Source organism: Opisthocomus hoazin, chromosome 1 (genome assembly GCF_030867145.1).
Source record: "Opisthocomus hoazin isolate bOpiHoa1 chromosome 1, bOpiHoa1.hap1, whole genome shotgun sequence".
Taxonomy (NCBI): domain Eukaryota; kingdom Metazoa; phylum Chordata; class Aves; order Opisthocomiformes; family Opisthocomidae; genus Opisthocomus; species Opisthocomus hoazin.
Genome location: NC_134414.1, coordinates 37,678,710 through 37,696,371, shown reverse-complemented (window position 1 = coordinate 37,696,371; position 17,662 = coordinate 37,678,710). Strand labels below are relative to the sequence as shown.

The window sequence follows — 17,662 nt, the reverse complement described above, 5'->3', positions numbered from 1 at the left end:
TTTTCAATTAACGTTAAATAAGGAAGACTTGTGATTTCTCTTGTTTTTTTTTTTTGAAGTTAATCAGTTATTTTAACCTTCTTGAATATTCAAACATATAATAAATTCATCTTAAGGAGTTGTGGGGTTTTTTTGGGAGGTGGATCTCAGGCAGTTATATCCAGCATTTAAAAAAGAAAAAAGTAGAAAAAGGATAATGCTCAGCAGTTATCCCTCAAACTGAATTCCGTTAAAACTCTTCTAGCCTGAAGCCCATATTGCCCTTAAAGAGGTGGAAATGATTGCGCTGAAATCAAGACAAGAACATTTTCTGCCAACACTGATATATAAGGGAAAAAGCTATTTCCCATCAATTGAAATTTTGGCTGGGAAAATTGGGGATGGGCAGAGGGGAATACTTGCCTTTTCAAAAGGCATTTCCTCCCCCCCCTCAGGCCCGGGACCGAGGGTGTTTTGGCTTGCTGGGCAGGCTCATATTGTGTTGTTCCGTAGCAGGGGGCATTACTTTTCTTTACCTTGTGGTGCTCCAGCGACTCATGAGAGCTGTAGGTGAGGTGCTTCAGATCTCCATCATCCATGAGCCTGGTCTTCTCAATATAACTGTAACTAAGGCGTGGAGACCTCTGTTTCTAGGACTGTATGACTGTGATTGCATGGTGCGCAGTTGTATGGCTGTGATGAATCAACCAGAACATCGCTCTTCAGGGAGCCCAGCACTGAAGTACCTCTGTTGCCACACTTCTCTGCACGTGGTGCTACCATGAGCAGTTTATATAGACTTAAACACGGCGGATAAAAGCTCTGAGAATGGCAGCGTCATCTGTGCCATAAAGATGAGAAAAGGAGGTGTAATGAGCAGGCAGGCAATTGTACAAATACTCTGTGATGCTGAATCCAGACCTGCTGAAACTCCCCCAGTGTCGATCCTCCTTCCCATGGCATGGAACAGGAAGAACATGGTGTGGCTAAAAAAAGGGGGGGAGACATTTTTGTTGGTCTTCCCTTCTGTGCTTCAAAACCAATCATGAGTTTAACAGAACCGAATTAATCCTTTGCCAGAGGCTGGGGTGTTTCCAGAAGACATATATTTCTGTTGCTGGAACATAAAACAAAGGAGTGGAAGGGATCACAGAATCACAGAATGTTAGGGGTTGAAAGGGACCTCTGTGGGTCATCTAGTCCGACCCCCCTGCTGAGGCAGGGTCACCTAGAGCAGGCTGCACAGGACCTTGTCTAGGTGGGTCTTGAATATCTCCAGAGAAGGACATTCCACAACCTCCCTGGGCAACCTGTTCCAGTGCTCCGTCACCCTCAGAGTGAAGAAGTTCTTCCTTGTTCCTAAAACTGATTAATTAATTTGTATTTTACTAAGTGTGAATCTCTTTCCGCTGACACCACATCTGTGCTACACAGTAGATACCCCAAAGCTGCATCTGTTTTAAAAAAACAAGTACTTAAAAGAGGTTTTAAAGCAATATATATTTTTGGAGCCACTTTTTAATGCTCTCATGTAGCACTTAGATAGCAAATAGGACTGTGTTTAGGGATCAAATAGGAAGTTTTATCATGTCATCAGTGTCCTCTATTTTTTCACTACTTTTTTTTTTCTGTTCTTATTTTCCAACTGGAATGGACACAAGTAAATGGAAGCGCAGATTGAAAGCATACCTGAAAGAGGACTCAGACTATATTTAATGTTTTTATGTTCTTTTCCATTCACAGTCTCTAATATTTGATGAAGTTGACCTGTCAGATGCCAGCGTAGCTGAATCAAGCACAAAAAATGTCAACAACAGCTTCACGGTATGGAACCATTATAATACTGGTCTTGAAAGCTGTGGATAGACTGTTAATAAGAAAATAAAGAATCCTCTGAAGTGCTTCTTGTTTTCCTCTATATGGAAATAAAATGTCCCGTATTTGGAAATGGTGTAATGTATCAGAACAATATCACATCAACTATTGATAATGTTGTTTCTGTGATTTTTGTTTTAGCAGAAATTAGAATGCGAGATAACAGCTGCTTCAAAAGATGATGATGAACCAAAGCATTAAGAATTTAGCAAGATTCAGTATTAGTACTTTGTTAGTACTTATTAGCTCAGCTTGGTTTTATGCAGCAGCTTTTCTTTGAGGTGATATGCTGAATTAATGCAAATGTAATTGTGTTACTGTTTTAATTTCTTATAATAACACTTTTGTTTTTGTTAGTGAGGTGTATTTTATTTTTTTTATTGCTGATCATATGCCTGTATGTTTCGAAGTCACTTGGAAAAGCTCTCTTCACAGTCGTACCTTGATTCTGGTACTAGTATAAGAAAGAAAGTGTGTTCATCAATCCCTGTTTCTGAAAGTTCACAAGTGTGTTTTACACGCAGGTCTTGCCATTTACTGTTCAGCTGCTGTGTTGGAACTAAGTGATAACATCTAAGTGACACAGTTCCCCTGCTGATTCTTAACCTCTGGAAAAGTAAATCTTTTGAGCAAGAGCTAGCTGTGAGGAAGACTGTGGGTAAAGTTGTTCTTCCAAAGGTCTTGAGTTCTCCTGCTGACTGCAACAGCATCATTTTTCTTAAAGTGCAAATCCTGTTATTCTCTATTGAAATGTCGATTTTCCGTTTTCCTGAGGATTTTAATTTCACAAGTGGTCCATGTTACTAGTGTTGGTTGTTCTTCTCCAAGGCAGTCCAACGCAAGCCTCCTGAAAGCTGTATCAGGTCTGGTCTGCTGTGGTACCTCCCAGGCAGCTCCTGAAGTAGTCAGAGCACTTCAAAGACGTGTTTGTGTTGGTCTGGCCAGTCCAGCGTGTAGCGTAGCTGGCTGGTCAAGGGAGGTGACTGCCCCAGTCTACACTGCACTGGTGCGGCTCCACCTTGAGTACTGTGTGCAGTTTTGGACACCTTAATATGAGAAGGACACCAAACTATTAGAGAGTGTCCAGAGAAGGGCGAGCAAGATGGTAAAAGGTCTCGAGGGCAAGGCTTATGAGGAGCAGCTGAGGTCACTTGACTTGTTCAGCATGGAGAAGAGAAGGCTTGAGGGGTGACCTCATTGCAGTCTACACCTTCCTCAAGGGGGACAGTAGAGGGAGAGGTGATGATCTCTTCTGTCAGGTGACCAGTGATAGGATACGAGGAAATGGAATGAAGCTGCATCAGGGGAAGTTCAGGTTGGAAGTTAGGAGAAAGCTTTTCATGGAGAGGGTGGTCGGTCAGGCTGGAACAGGCTCCCCAGAGAAGTGGTCACGGCACCAGATCTGTCAGAGTTCAAGGAGCATCTGAACGACGCTCTTAGTCATTTGGTTTAGTTTTAGGTAGCCCTGTGAGGAGCAGGGAGTTGGACTCAATGATCCTTATGGGTCCCGTCCAACTCAAGATGTTCTGTGATTCTGTGATCTTGGTGTAATTTTGTGGGGGGAAGAAAAGTGGCATGTTTGGGTTGTGAGTTTTTTTATTTATTTCTTTTTTTCTTAGTGCTTGGTGTTTTGATATCCTTTATAATCTTTTAGGCCTGCTCGGTATCTCATGCTACACCAAAGGCATGTTTTGTATCTAGTATCAAGACGTCTGGGGAAGACGGTAGTGAAAAAAGAAATCTTAGGGGCTACAGCTTTAACAGCTTTGGAGACACTATTAATTTTCATGTCCTGGGTAATTTAGGGCAAACAGTGTTTTCGCTAAGGAGTCTTCAAATTAATTTTGAAAAATTATTTGGATTTATAGCTCTGCTGGATTGAAGTGTCATGTGATTTGACTGTGAAATATGGTAATAGTCGTCATCTCGCTTAATCTTTTGGCTTCTTTCTTTGTGTTTGCCTAACCCAGGCTCCCAGCAACACAGCTCAGTGAAGTAAAACATCTCTGGCCTTGCCTGCCCTGGTTTGGAGTCAGGGGGGTGGCATGGGTGGGTGGTTAGCTGTCCAGCAATACTCCCTATAAGTAAAGAGAAACATTTCTTTTGTTGTTTTTTTTTTTTCCCTTCCATCTTAAAAAAGATAATACAGCCTTTCTTAAAAGTACCTGTTTTTTTCTTTATGTTCTTAGTGCTCTGTTAGCGTTCTCTTTGTTAAAAAAGAAAAATTAAATCCTTAACTTTAGCTTTCTCTAGTTAACGTACTCCTCTTGTTTCTTTGTCCTAACAGAGAAGATTTTAAACACAAACATAAGTAGATGGAATATACAAAAAAAGACCATTTTACCAGGAAAACAGACCTTTAGGAATATACATTAGAATTGATTACTTTTTTTGTTTACAAATCCTTTTGTTGTTTTATTTAAATTCCTCCTCCCCCCCCCCAGTCTCTCACCCCCAGCTTGTAGAAGTTGTTGGTTTGCCTTCTTTTGCCCTTTCTAGTTTGTCTGTTTGGAGACAGAGGTGTGCGTGTCAGGATTTTCCATGCTCTTTTTTTGGAGAAAACTCGGATCCTAAAATTAGTCATAACAGACAGATTTAAGGTTGAGTTTATTTGTAATGCTCATGCTTGGAGAATATTTTATGTAACTAAATATCAGTGCTTATTCACCAGAATTACTTTTCCTTTCTTACTACAAACAGATTGAGGTTAAGGGGAAAGCTGAGATAAATAAATACCTGCTAATTAAAATGAGAAGCTGCTAAACTTAAACCAGCTCATCCGTTTCAGTTTTTTCTTTGTTGCTGATACTACTTTTCAATGAACAACCAACTCATTTCTAGCGAACAGTTCCCAGTGAGCAAGCTTGCACTAAGGTGGCTTGTGGTAGATTATAGGTGTTTCATAGTTCTGAGCATCCTCATCTAGAGGCTATTAAATACAAAAAGGTGTCCCTTGATTTCGGAGGCTTTGTATGAGACACTCAAGGCCAGATTCTTCCTGCTTACTTTTTAGGTACCAGTCTCCTAAGGCTTGAGGAGAGAGGAGGTTCAAGAAGTCAATTTTAACCCATGGGAGATGTGCATCACCCTGTCCACGCAGCAGGAGCCCATGGAGGGCTTTTGCTCACCCCATGCCTGCACTTCAGTGGCGTGGGTGGGAGCTGAGTCCTCGCAGTGGTGTTGGGTACTCTGCTGAACTTTTTTCCACAGTGCTTTGCTTTGGCCTCAGTGGGTGGTTTACGTTGTCCTAGCACGTCCCAAGGAGCGTGGTTGTACAGCGTGCTACCTCTCTGGGGAGATTTTTGGGATGAATCAGTCTCTCATCCTGACTGCACGCAAGCAGATGGGGCAGTGGCCAATTCTGCCAAAAGCTGTAATTCCTCATGCGTTTTGGTGTGCAGGGATGGAAGATGGCTTGTTGATATCTCAAGTGCGTTAAGAAAAATCTCTTTATTGTTCTCCAAACAAGATGAGACTGAATGAGGATGAATAGTGCTCTCCAGCATGCAAGCATGGGCACGTGGATCATTGGTGACGTGCTTTTGTTCTAATAGGTATAAGGAATGGGATTTTTAAATACTAAGTTTTTGAGCAGGCATATTCAACTAATGAAGTTCCTCAGGGCAACAAAGGTGATTATGAATTGTGATTTAAAAGGAGAGTTTGAGAGATTAGCTTTTATCTTAGGTTCCTACCTCTGCCTTGCTTTTGATGATGAAGAATTTCTGATGCACTTTAGTGAGGAAAAAATTCTGTAGGTGTTAGCTGTGCTGCCTTTCAATGACTGAACCACATGAACGTGTAACGTGCCCTGGGTTATTATAAATCTTTCCTAGAGTCTCATGTAAAATGCGCAGGCATCATGTGGCAGCATCTATATTTAGTCCATCCAAACTGAGGTTTGAAACATTTAATTCAGTTATGCTCTTCTGTGATAAATATGATGGAAAATAATAATTTCAGGGTAGAAATACTGGCTTTAAGGCATTACTTTGTCTAGCTGGCTTTAGATATTTGATTTAGGTTAGGCCAACTTCTAGTCTATTTAAGGCTTTTACATAAAGCCATGGAAACTCAATTTTGTACTATGTTTATGTTCAGAAAAGTGAAAATCTAGACCAGATTAATTCTGTTACCTAATTGTGCCTGAGAGTAACAGAGGAAATAATTTCACTGTTGTTCTGGAAGGGGCCCTCCAGGAACATGAGAAATTAACATTCTAGGTGATGGGGATTTGGCTTGCCCTAACTTCAGCGTGGGATTAAATGATGGGTTTATAGACCCCTTAATTTAGGTACGTGGGAAAAGATTAATAGTTCTTTAAAGTAGATTCCTGTAGTTGCTCAATTCAGTATAGAGTCCGCTGATTATTAGCGAACTCTTTCTTAGCTGTGATAGGAGCTTTGTCATCCAGGGCACCTCAGATACAGACCCTTGCTTTCAGCTTTCTGAAGTAGGTGCTGAATCAAGTACTTTTTGTTGAATATACATCTTCTGAAGGTGGTCATCTTGTGAGAGAGGAAGCTGCGGTAGGCAGATCTGCTGTCCTGGAAAACCTACTGCAATTCTTAGTAATTAGAAATTGGCTGGAAATGAGACCTTGTATTCCAGCCAATAACATTGATTACTAGGATTCTGGGTATGCTTGCAAAAATGTCTAATATCATAAATTTTTGCTGATTTCTTGGTTTTAGTGATGCTGTAGACCATATAGACCATAGAGTCTAATTATTTATCCTGTGGAAAAATACGTCCTTGGAGAACTCTTAATGTGCTGGGCGTGAAGTGTTCTCGCCTAGTGTTACGAGGCAAAGGCAGCAGAAATGTATAAGCTCTCTGTTCTTTATTTTATATTTTTTATTGCCTCATTTTGATTTGACTGTTTTCCAAGGTAAAGAATCTTTGTAAACATTTTAATATACTGTTACCTGTTCTTGCTGCTGTTCTATCATTCTGCAGCATCATCTTGTAAGTGAAGTGACCAGTTTGGCACTCAGGGTGCACAAGTCACAGATATTTGGGACTATTATCTAAGTTAACGCTGATTTACATTCCTTATGGATCCCACATTTTGTCTGTTTTCTGCAGCAGCAACGTAACACATTATGCATTTTTTTAATCCTCTGTACTATTACTAAGATCCTTTTCCTGTTAATGTGGAGCTGTCTGTAATTCATAAATACTTCTTCTTGTTTTTGCTCACACTGAACTTTTTCAAGTCACTTTACTGTCTTAACACCTTGCTTGGCTTGCCCTGAAGTGCCTTGGTGATCAAGGCGGGGAGCGAAGCAATCAAAATTTTGTGCTGTCTGTAAATGTTCCTGTGTCACTACTTTACACTTCTCTTCCAGTTTAAGAATTGCACCACAAAATTTTGTAAGAGAATAATAAAGATTATCTATTAATCTTTTCCATATTAGAATTTCCTATTATTTCTTCTTACTTTTTTAATGTCCCTTAGCTTTTCATCTCATTGCGTGATTGGGAGATAAAAATAATTGGTCTTTTTAGTTGAATGACTGAACTAAAAATAATTATGGGCCAACCTGATGATTTCACTTTTTTGAACAGAAATACTTAATTTAGTTCAAATTAAAGGGATTAAATTTTGTTTTGAAGTGTTTTTTCCTATTATACAAAGAAAAAAACAAAACATGAATGGCATTTCATTAAAGTTAGTGGCTGAATATAATTTTGTTACAAAAAGTTTAAGGTTTTTTCCCTCTAATTTCCACTTTTTGATCAGACTTATCAATTAATTTTGAGCTGAAATCAGAGGGTTCTTCTTAAGATGTTTTTAAACAACAAAAAAAATCCAATTGTCTGCGATTTCCTTGGTGTTCTGTAAATTTGGATAGATTTGGAAAAACTGACCATTTGTATTTGCTGATTTTCATTCACCTATTATTTTGAGATGGTTATTAGGTATTTTGTACTATTTTAATTTATTTTTACTTTATACTATTATATGGTATCATTAGGTGTTTTTTATAGGTCAGTGAGGCCAAATTTTCCATTGGAACAACTGTGCTTCAAATGTGGCTAAAATTTGTATTGTTTTCTTCCAGTTTATGTTGTTTTCTTCCATAACTCTGATTACCCTATTTCCTGTCCGTATTTTTGAACGTAGCATATCCTACATGTTGGCTGAAGTTGCAAAGTTTACTGGCATACAATTTATATGGAACCAGCTTTAAAGCATAAACCAGTTCTTTTCATCTTTGAATCTTCCTGTACAGCCACTGTTTTTAATGGGAGGTTGCCCATTTGTACTGGAAACTCACTTCTTGCGATTTGTCAGAATATGAAGTTGAATATTACAACTGGGCCCAAAGAGCTATTGCTTTTTAGCAGTTTATTTCAGCCCTGCTGCTTCTGACATCAGCTAGCTCTTTGCTTATCATTGAGATTAGCTGCTTCTAATTGATTTTAGAAAATTAACTTTTAATATTCACAGAGGGCTTGGAAAACGGAATGCATTGCCAGACTTTTGCAGTATGTTGGTGAGACAGTGTTAATTTCTTAGACTTGGACACATTTTGCTTCCTTTCTTGTCACCCAGATTTTTTTTAAGTTGTTATTGAGACATTTCTTCAGGGACTACGAGAACTTCAGGGAATGTGAGAACTGCTTAGCCTTCCCCTAGCAGCATCAAGAGGAAATGAGAAGAGCCTTTTCCCAAAGGAGTTTAAAACCTTTCATCTTTGGGTTTGGGCACTCCAGTCTTCTGTCTTTTTGAATACCAGAGAAAAAGAGAGATAGTAAACTGGGAATAATTATCCAAATACTGTTTTTTTTCCTATTTAAATAATCTAACATCAATTCAGTTTTGTTACTGACTCTGTTTGCCCAAAGTTTGGGGTCTTGAGCTTTGTTTAAGTGCAGAAAAGCTTTTGGATGCCAGCAGAGGTGTTTCTCTGATGCAGTCCCGCTTGTTTAGAAAATCCAATTTGCTGCAGTTTGGTCTCAGTGAACATCAGGAGATGATTTCTTTACTCATAGCCTCAGGCCTCTTTCAGACACTATTCTACCTCAGCCTGTTTTTTTTGAGGGCCACTCACCTAAAGGTTGCACTGACCTTTTCTGGGCTTTCTGTTGCTTCTCTTTCACTGCCTTGTTCCTGTAGTTTAGTGAAATCATCTTGCTACTCCTATGGTGGGAGACTTCTGGGATCATGGGGTCAGCAACAGCCTTCAAGGCTTTGGCTTGTTCTAGGCTTGGGGTGGTTTCCCCTGGTTTCAACTATTGCTAAGCAGACTTTTTTCACTGCCTTGTCTTAGCCTAGATGATTAAACATTCTGATTTGCTCTGTAGGAATGCTCTGAAGCACAGCCATCTGCAATTTTTTTTTCATTCTGAAAAATGTACTTTGAGTAAATTTCTACGTACAGTCTCTGCTGATGTTCCCTTGAAGGGAGACACTCTTGTTTGACTTCTCCCTTTAATAAACCACAGGGACATGAAAGGAATGGATTTGTGTTTGGAAACGTGTTTCTGTTTCTTGATGAATTTACATAAACCAAATTTCAAATAGTTTACACATTAAATTTACTTAACTGAATACAGTCTTGTGTGAACGCACTTTAGTCTGCATGAACCTCTGCTATAGATGTATCTTAACTCAATTGCATATTAATTTTAATAATAATAATGATGATGATCCAGGTATGGATAGTGAGCTTACATTAGTATTGTGAAATTATTTGTGTGAAGGAAAACAAAAGAAATATCAATGAAATACTATGTATGGTGTGTGGTGCTAGCTGTAGCATTCCTCTCAGCATACTTTACATCGTATTTGTTCTTTAGATGTGCAATAATTTCCTGAGTTTGGGTACACTTTAGCATTTCCTTTGCATTCCAGTTAAGTGTTAATATTGCTAACAGTATATACTGATGATGGAAGTTCAGAGACATTTGCAGATGTCTTTAAAGTACCTTCCTCTGTGAGCCAAATCCGACTCTCGGAAACATTGCATTTTAAATTTTGCCCTTGGACTTATCAGAAGAGTCAGTGTGTTGCACCATTTCCCGATGGTGGAATGTTATATCCAGACATTCCCCATGCCTTGTTTGCAGTCTGGTGTGGGGCTGACGGAGGTCCTGGAGTGACATCTGTGAAGACCTCGGGGCCTATTACTATCTCCAGGAGGTAGAATATGGCTGGAAACAGCTCCAGTTCCTGTGCTGGCCTCACCAGGGTGACTCAGCTTTGCACGGGTAGCTAACTCTTGGGATGGGTTTAGTTTTTCCCTAGTTGTGAACCATCTGCTGTTTCATACAGATGCTGATTAGCCTCTAAATGATGAAGGCTTTTTGATGCTCCCAGCCCGAGCAATACCCAAACCACAGAAAGAGAGGGGAAGTGCTTTGTATTCCATTTTGTTCAGTTTTTTTCTTCTCCCCTATATTCAGGCAGCTTAGAAACAAAACAAAAACTGAAATAGATAATTAATATGCTGAGGAAAAAAAATTAGACAAAAGCAATTAGTGTGCACTTGTGATGCACTTAGTTTTTTTCCTCCATTTAGCGTTTGCTCATTTTCCCCCGCCCTCTGACAATGACAAAAAAAATGTAATGAAGCTGAGAGCTCTTTGGGTAGCTTTGGGTGTGACTTTCAAGTTTCAAGCTCCTGATCTCTGACTTGATACGCTGTCTCTCTTTCCCTAGAGTGTCTGGAGACATTGAAGCTTGAAGTTTCATTATGAAAAAGCAATAAAGCATTTCTGCTGTGAGGCTAAAATCCATAGATAAATTGCTTGGGGTTGAGCTATTACAAGAAAGCTGAACACTTTTCAGAATAGGAAGAACAAGGGGGTGCTTTAAAATGTGACCCATTCTGGGCTGTATTGTAGATTTTAGTTCTAGTTACTTTTGCCTGGAGCTTGTTTTCCACAGATTTCAAGATGAAGCAGAAATTTTTCAAAAATAGCTCACAGAAAATGTCTCTCTTTCGTCCTTTAGTTTTCTAAGAATTTCTATAGTTTGTGAAACACGGTAAGAAGATTTGTGTAGAAGTACATACATTAAGAATATCTTTTGTTTCCTTGTCTGAACTCATAGTATTGCACTGGTGAAGCAGTTGGGGTGTTTGGAGGACAAGCACTGAGGATGGCCAGATTTCATTGTTCCTGCAGTTTTAAACTTACCGATTCTCTGATGTTTCTTTCTCTTCTTGCTTTAAAAGTGTTTCAAATACCTGGAGAAACCTTAAAAAGTATCCCTCGGTGCAGTTCTTGTGTAGTATCGTAGAATGGTTTGGGTTGGAAGGGACCTTATGGATCATCTCATTGCATCCCCCCTGCCATGGGCAAGGACACCTTCCACCAGACCAGGTTGCGCAAAGCCGCGTCCAACCTGGCCTTGAACACTGCCAGGGAGGGGGCAGACACAACTGCTCTGGGCAACCTGTGCCAGTGTTTCACCACCCTCAGAGTGGAGAATTTCTTCCTTGAATCTAATTGAAAGCTACCCTCTTTCTGCTTGAAGCCATTACTCCATGTCTTATTGCTACATGGCCTTGTAAAAAGTCCCCCTCCAGCTTTCCTATAGGCCCCCTCTAAGTACTGGAAGGCTGCAGTCAGGTCTCCCGGAGCCTTCTCTTCTCCAGGCTGAACAGACCCAACTCTCTCACCCTTTCCTCACAGCAGAGGTGTTCCAGCCCTCGGATCATTTTTGTGGCCTCCTCTGGATCCACTCCAACAGGTCCATGTCTTTCCTGTGCTGAGGACTCCAGAGCTGGACACAGGACTCCGGGTGGGGTCTCACCGGAGCGGAGCAGAGGGGCAGAATGCCCTCCCTCAACCTGCTGGACACGCTGCTTTTGATGCAGCCCAGAATACGGTTGGCCTTCTGGACTGTGAGTGCACACTGCTGGGTCATGTTGAGCTTCTCATCAACCAGCTCCCCCAAGTCCTTCTCCTCAGGGCTCTCAACCCATTCTCTGCCCAGCCTGTATCTGAGCTTGGGATTGCCCCCACCCAGGTGTAGGACCTTGCACTTGGCCTTGTTGAACTTCATGACGTTCACACAGGCCCACATCTCAAGCCTGTCAGGGGCCCTCTGGATGTCATCCCTTCCCTCCAGTGTGTTGACTGCACCACTCAGCTTGGTGTCGCTGGCAAACTTGCTCAGGGTGCACTTGATTTTGTAAACAAAGGCATTGGCGTAAACTTTGAATAAATTTCCTCCTTCTAGTGAGCAAGGATCCCTGACTTCAGGCAGCTGGATCATGTTTAAACAGGCATCTGTTACTAGAGATGAAAAAATAGTCACTTGCTGTTTTATTTTGTATAACTTTGCACATAATGTCATTAAATAGAAGACTAAATGTTTTCTTCTAAGCACAGAAGCTGTCCCATCTGATAGAGGTGTAATGAGCTGGTGAAGATGGAGCTAAAGGCACAGCACTGCAAAGTTAACATGCTTAACAAATCTTTGTGTAAGGACTTTACAGAAACATGCAGGCCTGGAACTATATATAGCTTATGTATGGTTTATTGTTTGTGCTGTATTTAAGTACTGATTTTAAAATAAATTTCTAATTCTTCAGTCCAAATTCATGAAACTTCCCTACACTGCTTCTTGTAACTGTCTCGTTATAAGGTTATACTTCTGAAGGAATAATGTTTTTTTGTTAGCAGTTGACTGAAGTTGGATATATGAGGTCATGTTTGAGGAACTGTAGATTTCTGATAAAATTACTTTTGCTGGATACTTTTTACATCTGTTTTAAAGTTGGAGGCTGGGCATGTCATAGCTGGATTTCCTGATTTATCTGGATTCTGTGTTCACAGAATCATAGAGTGATTTGGGGGTTGGAAGAGGCCTCTGGAGGTCATCTGGTCCAACCCTCCTGCTGAAGCAGGGCCACATAGAGCAGGCTGCCCAGGACCATGCCCAGATAGCTTTTCAGTATCTCCAGGGATGGAGACTCCACAACTGTCTTGAGCAACCTGTGCCAGTGTTGAGTCACCCTCACAGTGGTTCCTGATGTTCATACAGAGTCTTCTGTGTTTCAGTTTGTGCCCACTGCTTCTTGTACTGTCACTGGGCACCACCAAGAAGAGCCTGGCTCTGTCCTCTTTGCACCCTGCCTTCAGGTATTTACGTATATTAAAAAGATCCCCCTGAGCCTTCTCTTCTCCAGGATAAACAGTCTGAGCTCTCTCGGCCGCTCTTCATATGTCAGATGCTCCAGTTCCTTCATGATCCTTGTGGCCCTTCCCTGGACTGTCTCCCATATGTCCATGTCCATCTTCTACTGAGGAGCCTGGAACTGGACACAGCACTCCAGGTGTGGCCTCACCAGTGCTGAGTAGAGGGGCAGGATCACCTCCCTTGACCTGCTGACAACACTTGTTCTAATGCAGCCCAGAATACCATTTGCCTTCTTTGCTGTGAGGACACATTGGCGGCTCATGTTCAATTTGTTTGTCCAGCAGGACCCCCAGGTCCTTTTGTGCCAAGGTGCTCTCCAGCTGGGTGATCCCCAGCATACGTTGGTGCCTGGGGTTGTTCCTCACCAGGGGCAGGGCTTTGTGCTTCATTTGTTTGACTCCATGCGGTTCCTGTCAGCTCATTTCTCCAGTCTGTCGAGGTCCCTCTGGATGGCAGCACGGCCTTTCTGGTGTATCAGCCATTCCTCTCAGTTTTGTGTCATCAGCAAACTTTCTGAGGGTACACTCTGCCCCATCATCAAGATCATTAATTAAGATGTTAGACAGAACTGGACCCTCTACTGACCTTCGGGGTACACTGCTACTTACTGGCCTCCAACTAGGCTTTGTGCCACTAATCGCCAACCCCTGTGCCCAGCCATTCAGCCCGTTTTCAATCTACCTCACTGTCCACACTTCATCAGCTTCTCTATGAGGTTCTGAAGGTATAGTGCTGAAAGCCTTACTGAAGTCAAGGTGGACAGTGTCCACCTCTGTCCCCTCATCCACCAAGCCAGTCATTTCATCATAGGTTATCAGGTTGGTCGAGCATGACTTCCCCTTGTGAATGCATGCTGACTACTCCCGATCACTTTCTTGTCCTTCATGTGTCTGGATGTACTCTGGGAGATGCTCCTTCATTTTTTGCTAGATGTGGTATAAGGCAAGGCCACCTAAATTACCTGGGCTGGATTCTACTGCAGAGTGAGGTCAGAATAGACCTTATACCTGTGTCTGTGATGTAACCACTTTTGTCCTGGGCTACCGATGCAGGAGATGCTGTGTGGGACTAAACCGCTTCTTCCCCTTTCTGAGAGTTTTTATCCAGGGGGCCAAAACCACGCATTACTTCATTACTTGGGAGCTTGGCAAAAGTGAAATAGGAGAAGGCCAGCAAAAAGAGGGAAGCAACATTTTAGAGGAACAGACAGAGCTAATTGTTCTGATTATAAATTCTGTATTGTACTTGGGCAAATATAATAGCCATTTATTACTCGCCTTGCTTTTAAATCCTCCGCTCTCTTTGTAATTTATACTTTTGCCTGGCTCGAGTCATCTTGAAAAATAGTAGTGACGATTCACCATAAAGCACCAGCTGCACCTTTGATGGTGTCAGTACTGTCATAATTTGTTCAGTATCCTGAATCCAAGAAATTAAAGTACTGTAGAGAACTGCCCAACTGTTAGCCCTGTGATTTTTGCAGGGAAGTTCTGGTAGGTACGGGAGCATCGATGGCCCCGGCAGTCTGCTCCTACCCCCGTGATGGAGCTGTATTCAGCCGTCGCACTCATATGGACCCACCTGCATGGGGACAGGGAAATGGAGAGGCAGACAGAAAGCAAGGGAGGCAGAATGTGTTATTCTGGTGGTTGCCAGAACTCTTTCGCCAAGGTCTGGAAGCACAGAGAAGTTACAAAGCGTTAAATCTCTTACGTTCATGCCCCAGGCATCAGGTGCGGTCCCTAAGAGGAGAGGTGGGGGTGTGCTCTCTCTTGATATCACCCTCTCTTCATTAGTTCCAGAAAGAGATTTTAAAAATATCTGTTCAAAGAACAGGAAAACCATTTCCCTGCCCGTTTCGGATTGTAAGTGATGTTTGTACATTACTAAGTCAATTCAAGATCGGCCATACAAAGTGCTATTAGTGTAATGCCTGATAATAGTTTAGAGCAGCAGAAGGTGCTTTAATGCAAATATCATGTTGCAGGAAGCGAGGTGCCTTACAGTAGCTGCTGTGTTGCTGCCGAGAGGTAGACCATTATTTTCTTGATTAGCAAATGTAATGTCTGCATTTTTCGTTGAATCAGTAAAGGAAACCAAAAATGTGGCCACTAAGCTTTTCTTATATATGCTGATATAATAAAATATATTAAAAATTCAGCAGTAGGCTTTAATTGAACTTTCTGTGATTTTATTTTACAGATCAAAAGTCTAAACCCATTGGGTTGAAGACATAGGATGTATGGTAAAATTAGCCCATTTGAAAGTGAAAGGTGCATTCAAATTTACACTGAATTTAATGGCAAATTTATTCCCTTTCAAGATGTTTTCTAATAGGTGCTGTCTGAGAGAAAAGTTGCAGTGCTGGCCCAAAACTTGACTCTCTAATTTTCATCAAAGTAGTTTCCCTATGTGTATGTACGTATAGATGAGTATGTGTGCATTTTAAGAAGCCAAATTATCTCCGTGTCAAGATGTGTGAAAATCCCAATTTATAGTAAGACCTATGGGGTGGCAGACTGAACAATGTCGTCTTGTTCTCTCCTTCATCCCACTCAAAAAGCCCCCTATTTTTCTGAACAGAAGAAGAACATTATCACAGTAATGAGCCTTTTTTCTTCCTGTCCATACATTCTTTATTCCTGATGATGTTTAGAACTTGTGTTGTTTGCCTGCAACTTCTAAAACTGTATATGCTTACTCTTTCCCTATCCCTACTGCATTAAAAGCGTTTTTTATTCCCACTGCCCCAATTTCATTACTTTCCAATATACTGCAGTATCTGGGTTTGGTAACTCTCTCTTCCAAAATCAGCAATGACTTCTTCTTGGCTACTTGACAATGGTGAATATTTTCAAAGTAAGTTAATCTTCTAAATTAAATCTGCTTGATTTATTTATTTTTAAGGCCTTTCGTCTGTCTTCGTGCTTCTTGATTTGTCTCCTGCTTTGTCAGCGTGTGAACCTTTAGCACCTGAGGTCCTCCAGAATTGAAGAGTTTTCTCATTCTTATGTTACCTCAGTTGTATTCCAGTGGTTCCTGTGACACATCCTTTGTCACTGTATTTTACAATTTCTTCTTGTCTGTTGAGAGTTTAGCATACTCAGAGTGACATATAAATAATAATATTTGAGGCAGCAAGCATTAACTAAACAAAAAAGGTAATAAGTAATAGAAGAAAAGGTACCGACTTTGGTCGGCAGAAGAAAGGATACAGGACTTTGAATATGACTACATGCAATGAGATAAGATTACTAGTAAAATCCAAATTTATGTGGCTGGAAACTAGTTCTAAGGACAGTTAAATCCATTTTAATTTTGATTATGTTTGCATACAAGTTCAGCTGTTTTTAATGAATGCACTCTACACACCCAGTTAAGTTAGTTAATCAGAATTTTCTGTAAGCATCCATGAGAAAGCATGCCTTCTGTGTAAATGCAAAGAAGAAAGGTATAGGAAGTCATTCACAGTTTTGGGCAAGCAAGAACGGCTATACTGAGTTAGCATAAAGCTCATAAAACCATACTGAATCAAAGTAGTATAATAGTAGTAGCAGGTATGCAAGAGAGGAGTACAAGCAGCAGGGCATGTGCAGTGATTCTGCCTCTCGCATAACTTCCCAGTGTTCACTCATTGATGGGTTTTGGAGACTTACTAAGCCAAAGGTCTGGGATGTTGTGTTTTATAGTATATGATGCATCTGTTCTCGATGAATTTGTCAAATACCTTTTTGGACATTTATACTTCCAGTCTCCTTAACATGCTTTGGGAATACTTTCCAAATCTTAATCATGCATTACATTTAGGAAAATACAGTTCTTGTTGCTTGCTAATCATTTTCTTGGTGCCCTGAGTTCTTACGTTAAGTGAAATATCTGATAAATAATGAGAGTACATTTTCCCCATGATTTTGTATACTAAAATAGACGAGAACCTAAACGGACTGCTTAGTTGCTCTTTCTAAATTTTATTTTTAAGAAAAATTCCAAGCATGGTTGGTATTTTTTGCATAGAATGCATTTTGTCTTTTTTCATGTTATCATATTCCTTCCTAAAGTTTGTTGCTAAAAATATGTAAATCAAAGAGCATATGTAGTTTAACCATCATGTTATAGATGCTGTATTTACAAAAGTCTTCCAACTTTCCGCTTTATAGCACTGATAATAATTTAGCCTACATTCATGTGATTGTCAGTATGTAATTTAATTTTTAGGCTGTTTAAATGCTCTGAACTTTATTAAGTTTGTTATGCTCTGAATTTAATAAGAAGTTGGAGTATAGGAATTTATAGTATGTTTACATGCATGAGTTAGCAATGTTTGCTGACATGATTTAGTTGCCAGTACATGGGTGTGTAGTACCTTTTGAGATGATTTTGGTGCCTCACCTGAGTCATTTAGAGCTGCTGTTCTAGGTGTTATGCTCCTCTGTGATATTTACTTGCCCCGTGCTGATGCTTTGGATACCAAAGGGCATCTCCATGGGCAGTGGGTAACTACACAAGAGCAACAGAACTACGGCCTTGATTTGGGGAGGGGGGAGTGGGGGGACGCACAGGGGATTTCTGTGATTGATAGTATTAAAGACATGACTAATACAAGTAAGTATTACTTGAAGAGATCAAGACTGTCAGGAGTCTTCAGCA

General features: G+C 40.7%; 1 protein-coding gene across 2 annotated transcripts in view; it reads left to right on the top strand.

Moving 5' to 3' along the window:
* The window catches only part of DGKH (diacylglycerol kinase eta), a 173,978-nt gene that overhangs the window by 89,011 nt on the left and 67,305 nt on the right, over nt 1–17,662 (top strand). For both annotated transcript variants that reach the window (XM_075422450.1, XM_075422439.1), the window contains exon 4: nt 1,723–1,803. In XM_075422450.1, the coding sequence (XP_075278565.1) occupies nt 1,723–1,803 (81 nt within the window). The remainder of the gene's footprint in view (nt 1–1,722; nt 1,804–17,662) is intronic.